Below are 10037 nucleotides of genomic sequence, written 5' to 3' on the forward strand. Positions count from 1 at the left end.
AGTCTAGGAATCTGCCCCATAATGTTTCACAGGTAATTCAAACAAACATATAGACACTACAAGTCAATGCACAAGATGTCAAACTTTAAAATATTTTTACAAGCTAAAAAAAAAAAATACTAGACAAGTGCATGATCCAATTACTGTACATTTTATTTTTGTCACAACTCACCTTAGTGTAAAAATGTACTACAGATATAAAAAAGAAAATTAAACATACAAAAGTAATTTAATTGCAGCAGAACTTAAACAAAAATCACACAGAAACCTGGATACTGATCGATGGGTTTAGATTTTCACCACCTGAGCTGCTAAGCATGGGTTCACTCTCTTCCCCTCCTCCTGCACCGGGTTCTGCTGGAGGAGTAACCTCCCATAGGTCCCACCCACCTGTCCTTTCGTTAGACGCCCTGGATTCACACAAACGCAGCCAATCACGTCCTAAAAAACATACAAAAAACTTTTACTTTAACTCATGAAGTTCCTAAGTGAGACCTGAGAGCATCACAGGCTCTTTTCCAACCATTTGAACAGTTTAAATGCTTTAATTAAATTAAAATAAGCTGTTTTATGTCCCATCAAACCAGTTCGGACAATTTCTAGAACAAAAATGTTCAGATACAAGTTATAAAATAACTTATGTTTCACCTGATTTTAGCTGACTCTCAGCTCAAATTTGAAATGGGCTACAAAAATGTTACTGCTAGAAGCTTAGCATTAGTAACTGTTTTATCTAGGGCACTGGGTGATGTATGGGTTTAGGGGTGGGGCAGGAGGGAGAGCTAACTGGGCAGTGAGCCTCAGCAGGGGGTGGTATTAGTGATCGATTGATTTACATCTGCAGAAGCAGAAATTACCACAATAAAAGTGTTTTTAAAAGGTTAGGAAATATTTATTAAAACTTTAAACAGGACTGGTATAATGTATTGCTTCAAATGGTTGGTTTAGTGATGGTTTAGTGGCTCTTTAAGCTACATTACCTTAATAAAATAGCGCAGTTCAGAGGGGGTGATCAGAACGTCTGGAGTTAGGGGCAGCAGGCCGTACTGCTGAAACCGTTCATAATCCATATTAACCTCCTCAGCAGGGGGGTAGAGAGGGTAAAAGCTGCAAAACAAAAAAATATATAAAAGCCCAAAAACATAAAAAACATAAGCAAAAAGTAAATAAACCAGAATAAGAGCGCTGCAGTATTGAGAACTCCTCGCTAACCTGCGCTGAGTCAGCATGTGCTTCATGATCCTGGAGAACCGATCCGAGCCAGTAGCACTGAAACATCACAGTGATATTAAAACCAGTGTTTACAGCAGGTCAACACCATTACACAATCTCAATGAATTTCATACCTGCTGATTTCCTCAGCTCCCATGTGAAACAGGATGTCTGTAGAGGTCAAGCCCAAGGTTACTCCACCAATCAGCAGTGTGCACGGCTCAGGGGCCAACGTGACTCGCTATGATGAACAAACAACAAATGGGTATAAAATAAGAACAGAATCAACACTAAACTCACATTAAAACCTTTAATGCTGTGTTCAGACTGCCAAAAAACTGATTTGTTTCTAAAATCAGATTAGTTGAGATTACGAAACGCAGTGTTACTTCAGAGTTATCACATTAGATGTGTGAGTCCTGATGTGGTAGACATAATTTCATAGGCTGCTGTGGGAACATTAGGTTGGCATTAGTAACCAACCTTCGGGCTAGGATTACACCAACTTACACCAACTCAGAAATAGAAATAAAAAGGTGTTCTCTCGGTGTCTCAGTCTGTTATTCGCTCTCTGCTGGTCTCTCTGACTCTAGGTCTCTTTGTTGGTCGGTCTGTTTGTCTCTCTCTCACTCTGTCTTGTTGTCTCTATCAGTCTGTTTTGTTTCGGTCTCTCTTTCTCTTAGTCTCCTCTCTATCAGTCTTGTTTCTCTTTCTCTCTATCTATCTCTCCCTCTTTCTCTAGGTTGGTCTCACTCTATATCTACCTCTACATCTGTTGCTCAGTCTCTCTATGTCTCTCAGTTGGTCTCTTTTTCTTTAGGTCTCTCTCTTTCTCTAGGTCTTTTCTCTCTTTCTCTCTGTCTGTCTTGTTTTTCTGTCCCTTTCGGTCAGTCGATCTCTTTCTCTCAATTTTCTCTGTCTCACTAAAATCTCCTAAGTTTCCAGACTGAGAGGAGTCTGTACAGTTGAGATGAGAAGTGAGGGATCTTTTAAAATCCACCTCTACAAATCTGATTGTAATTGTATTACAAATTACCTACAAATGTAGTTTGGATCAGATTTGGAAAAAAATACAAATAAATAAAAAAGAATCTGATTTCATTTGGTTTCTGGCTGTCCAGACTTGCAAAAATCTATCTGGATTCAGTGTAGATTTGCCTCAAATAGGATCCGGGCTGGCAGTCTGAACCTTTAAACAGTTAAAGCTTATCTCCTGTTAAGCTAAACTCTCAGGCTCTTATACTGGAAGTAAGAATATGTCTGATTGTCTTTAGAGATCACTCACCTGCACGTCATCCTTCTTTAGATCTGGTAGAGTGAACGGAGGCTGAGGGTAAATGTAATGATGATGAACATCTCGCTGAGATGGAATTAACACCAACTTGCATCCCGTGCTGTAAAAATAAAATCAACAGCAAGATTAAAACACATACAGCAAATACTGTAACTGTAAACAGACTAATTCATGAAGAGGATTTAAATACGCACCCTCTGGTTCCATCCACGACGCTGTCCACACACTTGTGGAAGATGGTTTCAAACGTTTCGGTCACCTGCCCTTTCTGTTAAACAAATACGCGAGAGAAATGTAATAAGTATTGCTAAGTTTTAATACAAAAATAAAAAGATGAATACATATAAAAAAAATGAAAAGAAAATACCTCAATCTGCTCATGCTTAGAATCAACAAATGGTCCAAGCTGTTTAAGAAATGACATAAAACATAGATCAGTCAAAATGTTATGTCTAAAACACCTCTTATATGACACTCATTTTTAAATAATATACAATTTTTAGCAAACCTTACATTGCTATTTTAGCTCTTTACGCTACACAACCAATGGGCAGCTTCAGAATACATATAAATGCATCCAATCAACAGAGTTCCTACCAGTATGCAGACGTCCGGGCGGTCTTTATTAATAATATTAATCAGGTCGATCAGAGGGTCGTATGCCAGGCTGTCAGAGGGAGTGTACGGCCCACAGGCCACCATCACCATCACCGGCTCAGATCCTGAAACAGAATTTAATGCCTTTCAAACCATTTTATTGCCATAAAGTTCTAATTTAAGACTCCAAAAGAACTATTTCTTACCTTCATTCATTTCCTGCTTTAGCTCTGAAGTGGAGTAGAAAGGTAAGGGAACACCCTGGAGGAACGACACACACACATACAGAGAGACAGACGCAGCCAATCAATAGTTATAATTATTATAAGTATTATAAGTTTCTATAGAGAACATAAAACACCACTACTGTACTAATGAAACAAAAACAAAATATTTCAGAATCAAAAACACACAAAAACAAACCTCATAGAGTTTGGAGGCGACAAGTCTTGAACCAGAGGTGTTCATACCTTCCATCACAACAACCTGAAACAGACAGATCAGCATCAGCAGAGACGTTAGAATATGAACATAGACACAGTATGTAAATGGGAATTATTATTATTATCCTGTTAATAGTGGTGTCAATCGGTTAATAAATGTAATCAGATTAAATTACAACAATACTTTTCTTCTTAAGACACAAGCTTTTTATAGTGGTTATTTCACTGCAAATAAAACATTAATGTAAGTGTAGGACCCTTAAAAATGTCCTGTGTATTTTCATCTATTACTTTTCGTCGTTCAGTGTAAAGTGTAATAGAACTCAATTTCCCAAAATCCTTTTGTTTATGCACCATTTGTGTTAATTTCCCGTTCAGCATGAATAGAATAAGTGTGAGGCATGATTGCCATGTATTGTGATTCGGCAATTATTAATACATTACAAGACAAACATCTATGATATTTCACAGCATCTGTGTTACTAAAGAGGTCAACCAAGAGGATAAAATACTCATTAATAATCAAATAGCAGGAATTATGGATTTATTGGTGTCAGTTTTACACTATTTAGCTGGTGGAATCTTTTCTTAAGTTAACAGTTCTTTCATATTTGTAACCCTATATAAGTTTGTGGAGTAATGAAGCAGTAATTTAAGTAAGAATGAGTGGGGGTGAATAATTTTAGGGAGTTTAGAGCTCCTGTTTCAATAAAAATATTGATATTTGATGACGGGTATTAATAACGCATCAAATAAAAATGCACCAGTGTGATATATCGATATTTTGTCCCTCCCCTAATAATGTAAAAAATAAATAATAATAATCGTAGGGGGAAAAAATTAAAGGAAATTTGTACCTGGCCGGGAAACAGCGAGTAGTCTTTGAGCTCAGACAGATCGACAGGTACCTGTCTGGCCCCGTGCTCCTGACTCGCCTCTAACAGCACAGACTGAGCGTTCAGCTTCCCATTACTGTCACAGCACACCTGACCCAGCACAGAGATCGTGTCCTGCAGGAAATACAAAAACACAGTTCAGCTTTTCAGGACAATCATGTTTCATTAAAATGCAGAATCATGAGAAACACACTGATTAGCATTCTGAGAGAGAGAGAGAGAGAGAGAGAGAGAGAGGGTTTAGAAGAAGCTCCTGTATCTACCTGAGCAGGTAGCGACGCAGGAGAGAACTCCTCTATATTGAAATGAGTCCTCAGCTCCTCCCCCAGGACTTCAATCTTTTCTGTCAGAACTGGAAACACAACAAACATAAATAAAAATAATTTAGCTTTTCTCAATCATTACATATAAAAATCACAAACTTTGGCCTTACATTAATTTTATCAAACCCCTAATGAGGACCATATGTAAAGTATTATTTGAATTGAATAGGACTAATTACAATCTTTGTTTCTATTGCAGGTCATATATCAACCCTGCCCCTGACACATACAGTTGTGGTCAAAAGTTTACATACACTTGTAAAAAAACATAATGTTATGGCTGTCTTGAGTTTTCAATAAGTTCTACAACTCTTATTTTTCTGTGATAGAGTGATCGGAACACATACATGTTTGTCACAAAAAACAGTCATAAAATTTGGTTCTTTCATAAATTTATTATGGGTCTGCTGAAAATGTCACCAAATCTGCTGGGTCAAAAATATACATACAGCAACAAAATTTGTCAATTTTGGTGATGTAGCGAGTTGTGTCAATCAAATTAGCTTCATGTCATGGCCTCTTCACTTCTTGTAAGTGATTCTGATTGACTACAGCTGTTGACTTCTCATGAGCCCATTTAAATAGGGCTCATTTGACCCAGTGATTAGACTCAGCTACAAAAGCTACAATGGGAAAGTCAAAGGAACTCAGTGTGGATCTGAAAAAGCGAATTATTGACTTGAACAAGTCAGGGAAGTCACTTGGAGCCATTTCAAAGCAGCTACAGGTCCCAAGAGCAACTGTGCAGACAATTATACGCAAGTATAAAGTGCATGGAACAGTTGTGTCACTGCCACGATCAGGAAGAAAACGCAAGCTATCACATGCTGCCGAGAGGAGATTGGTCAGGATGGTCAAGAGTCAACCAAGAATCACCAAGAAGCAGGTCTGCAAGGATTTGGAAGCTGATGGAACACAGGTGTCAGTCTCCACAGTCAAGCGTGTTTTACATCGCCATGGACTGAGAGGCTGCCGTGCAAGAAAGAAGCCCTTGCTCCAGAAAAGGCACCTTAAGACTCGGCTGAAGTTTGCTGCTGATCACATGGACAAAGATAAAACCTTCTGGAGGAAAGTTCTCTGGTCAGACGAAACAAAAATTGAGCTGTTTGGCCACAACACCCAGCAATATGTTTGGAGGAGAAAAGGTGAGGCCTTTAATCCCAGGAACACCATGCCTATTGTCAAGCATGGTGGTGGTAGTATTATGTTCTGGGGATGTTTTGCTGCCAGTGGAACTGTTTTTTTGCAGAAAGTAAATGGGATAATGAAGAAGGAGGATTACCTCCAAATTCTGCAGGAAAACTTAAAACCATCAGCCCGAAGGTTGGGTCTTGGGCGCAGTTGGGTGTTCCAACAAGACAATGACCCAAAACACACATCAAAAGTGGTAAAGGAATGGCTAAACCAGGCTAGAATTAAGGTTTTAGAATGGCCTTCCCAAAGTCCTGACTTAAACCCCATTGAGAACATGTGGACAGTGCTAAAGAAACGGGTTCATGCAAGAAAACCATCACATTTAGCTGAACTGCACCAATTCTGTCAAGAAGAGTGGTCAAACATTCGACCTGAAGCTTGCCAGGAGCTTGTGGATGGCTACCAAAAGCGCCTAGTTGCCGTGAAAATGGCCAAGGGACATGTAACCAAATACTAATGTTGCTGTATGTATATTTTTGACCCAGCAGATTTGGTGACATTTTCAGCAGACCCATAATAAATTTATGAAAGAACCAAATTTTATGACTGTTTTTTGTGACAAACATGTATGTGTTCCGATCACTCTATCACAGAAAAATAAGAGTTGTAGAACTTATTGAAAACTCAAGACAGCCATAACATTATGTTTTTTTACAAGTGTATGTAAACTTTTGACCACAACTGTACCCTGGTTCCTATTTTAGCAATCTGCAGGTCAGCCGCTAACTGCAAATCCTGCAGCTTGATTTAGGGAGTGTTGGTATGTCTTTGCTATCATAACAACAGGAAAAGTACAATGCGAAATAAGCCAATCAGCACGTCACTTGCATCCCCTTTAAGAGATAAGTGATCACGCTGTAACGTTGCGCGAGCAGGTAAGGACAGTAACCTATATTTTGTGTTAAGGTAGAATTAATAATGTTATTTAATTTTGTATTCTGTCCATCTCCACATGTGCACAACAACCTGGGGTGTATGTGCGTTCTGCACAAGCAAAGATAGCAATGATCGTCCGTGGCTCACCGGAGGTTTCCGTTGCCAAGATAGCAATATGGCAGAGATTTTTGCTGTGTTACTTATTTGTTGTACTGTCTGGTGTCCACCACAAAAGTATGGGTCACATAACCACAGTAGGCACCCCTACAATAACTACGAGTAGAAGAGAAGAGTGAACTGTTCAGAACGTACCATCTCGCACATCTCTGAGCCTCTGGAACATGTATTTATAGGAGCTGGTGAGTGAGTCCTCGCGTCCCTCGAGCAGATCCACCTGCACAGCGGTCTGGCCTTTCCCTGACCAGCGGGGACCCTGCACAGCCCCGAACATGGCCACCACCTCCCCCCGAGCTCCACGCATGCTGTACTTCTGAGAGGGGGTCGCGCTGCACACAAAACAATACACAGGAAAGGTCATGTAGTCTAGCTCCAGCGTAAAACAACTACGAGGATTAATCTGTAAAGGCACATGCATCTCTAGCAGTTATAGAAATAGGTAAGTTTATGGACTTCCTTTCCATTTTAATAGTTAGTTTGCTTTTCAGAGGAAAACAATGTTAAAATTATGAGATCTAATAACATTACGTGTAAATTATAATGTGTAGAATGTGAAAGTTATGAATAAACACGGCGTATTCACCAGGGGGAGAAGCTGGCAGGAGAGAGCAGCAGACCGGGACTGGGGAGGCGAGCAGCACTGCGCTTAGACTGAGGATGTTCTGGGGTGGTAAGAGCACGTTTCTGGGAGCCCTTACAGAAAAATACACAAACAATGCTCATATTAAACAATACAAGGACATTTAAAACATATACAGATGTCCTAGAATCTGAATTTAAGATAAACAACTAAGGCCTGGGCAAGAATTATACCATAGGCTATATTTCCTTTTAATGTAAAATCCCCATTCAAAATGCTGTGTAGTCCAAGACCAGGATTAACATCTGTGTCAGTATCAAACAAAAAGGAACAACTGATTAACTGACAAGTCATTGTAATACAATCACAATTATTCACACTTTTATAACTAATATTCAAGCCCATGTTAAGGTGTTACTGCTGAAAGCACTAAATAAAACAAGACACCTTTTAAAATGATTTAATATGAATTTAAAGTGAAATACCTTGGCGGGGGTTGAATACGAATCCAGTAAATTTTCTTCCTCCTCCTCCGCTTTGATTCTGTTCACACTGAGTTAAGAAATTGACTCACTTTATAGACTAACACTTAATTTCAAACTAGGGACCACATGGGGGGCAGAGTGGTCCAGCGATCCACTATGACCAGGAGATTGCTGGTTTGAATCCCGGTTATGCAGCTTGCCATCAGATGCCAATTGTGCACACATCAGAGAGTGCACAACTGACCTTGCTCTCTCTGGGTGGGTAGGTAGCAACAGGGAACTATTTCTAAAAGATAAAAGGATACAGGTCCTGGATGGAATGCACATCTCTGGTGTTGTTAATCTTGCTCCCCTTTGATGAGCTTTTGCCTTTATGTTTCTTATTCAAAACCTGCAAAACAAACAAAAACAAGAAGGTACATTGTATTTTACAAACTATAAGACGCACCAGATTTTAAAGCACATTAAGTGACACTAGTCACTTTTTACTGGATTTACTCACCTCATGTTCGAACGTCTCTAGATTATTCACGGTGAGTTTTAACAGGCCTTTTGTTGTGCTGAAAGCCACCCACTCATTTACAATATCCTCTCCTTTAATTCTGTGGCATAAGCACTGCTCCATCACTGAAAAATAGAAATAAAATGATTACGAACACTTACACACAATACACAAACACTGAATCTGATACTTCTAATCTACACTCACTCTTGTCCAGCACGGCATCATCCTCACACGTTATATCAAACGTCTCCAGCTCGTCCTTTATCTTCTCACTGGTAACGTTCGCCATCGCTCTTCTTACCAGCCCAGTGCACAAATCTGAAAAAAACTGTATCCAGTGTTTGTGGATTAAAATCTATGTGTGAGTTATTTTAACACATGCCTTTTTATACTGAAATATAACATTTGAATTTAGTGACGAGTGTGTCGATGAAGCTCCACAGCTTAATACTGTGGATCAAGTCAATAAAGAAAAATCATTAAATCAATTATTGATCACGTATTGATTGTACATATTTTATCTCTCAATTATCCCATTTTAAAATAATAATTTGAGTAATCAAATTAATACAATTAACCTCCCAGCCCTAATAATTACATCTCAAAAGATGGATTATCTCTGCTGGGGTGTTTAAGTGTGCTTCTTATTATAAGAGCTAGCTGGCTAATTTCTTATACAGACCTGCTTGTGTTAACGTAAGCTAACTAAACACAAGCTTAGATAGTTAATTAGCAAGCTAGCTAGATAGTTAGCTATTAAGCTAGTTAGTTAGTTAGTTAACTCAGTTTACAAGCTAGGTGGTTAAAAAGCTAGTTAGCTAGTTAGTTCGTTATCTGGCTAGCTAACCAGTTCGTAAGTAAGGTACTTACTTACATAGTTAATTAGGTAGCTAGCTAGTTAGCAAGGTAATTTGTTAGTTAGTAAGCTGGCTAGTTAGTTAACTAATTAGTTAGCAAGCAACATAGTTAACAAGCTAGTTATTTAGCAAGCTAGACAGCTACCTAGTTAGTTAGCTAGGTAACTAGTTAGTAAGCTATTTAGTCGGCTAGTTACTTAGTTAGTTAGTTAACTAACTAACTAACTAACCTAACCTACATTCACTTTGCTGACTTTAGCTACAGCTACAACTGTAAACAGACAAACAAACCCCCGAATAAACACATTCAGACTACAGCTACAATAAACCAGTCAATAAAAAACATCTTTAAATCGCTGATTAAAAGAATAAACTCTATATTTTACCTGTTAACCGCGTTAAAGCAGCGCGCGCTCTGTCATCACTGTGTTGAGCTCCGCTTCAGTTTGCCGCGAAAACGGAGAAAACGTCACATCCTGTGCGCGGTTATCTCCTCCTGACCGGCAGGAGGCGCTGCGCTCAAACCGCTAACCCGCCGCAGCGCACAGAGCCCTGCGTGACGAGACTGCCCACTTACTGTTAGCGAAAATAACTGCCA

The 10037-nt window shown here is 39.1% G+C and overlaps 1 protein-coding gene across 1 annotated transcript; it reads right to left on the reverse strand.

Annotated features, from left to right (window-relative positions):
- Positions 1 to 135: 135 nt before the first annotated feature.
- On the reverse strand, positions 136 to 9934 carry pola2 (polymerase (DNA directed), alpha 2). The gene is made up of 19 exons (XM_049485996.1): positions 9826 to 9934; positions 8787 to 8910; positions 8580 to 8704; positions 8383 to 8468; positions 8078 to 8135; positions 7596 to 7705; positions 7148 to 7341; positions 4706 to 4794; positions 4404 to 4556; positions 3527 to 3589; positions 3310 to 3364; positions 3104 to 3228; positions 2874 to 2912; positions 2701 to 2774; positions 2498 to 2606; positions 1347 to 1453; positions 1213 to 1269; positions 981 to 1107; positions 136 to 441 (listed from the first exon to the last, which is right to left on the reverse strand). Exons 2-19 carry the CDS (start codon positions 8869 to 8871, stop codon positions 289 to 291), a joined length of 1809 nt encoding a protein of 602 aa, XP_049341953.1. The 5' UTR covers positions 8872 to 8910; positions 9826 to 9934; the 3' UTR covers positions 136 to 288.
- Positions 9935 to 10037: the final 103 nt, after the last annotated feature.

The sequence above is a fragment of the Astyanax mexicanus genome, chromosome 12 (assembly GCF_023375975.1).
Source record: "Astyanax mexicanus isolate ESR-SI-001 chromosome 12, AstMex3_surface, whole genome shotgun sequence".
Classification (NCBI taxonomy): domain Eukaryota; kingdom Metazoa; phylum Chordata; class Actinopteri; order Characiformes; family Acestrorhamphidae; genus Astyanax; species Astyanax mexicanus.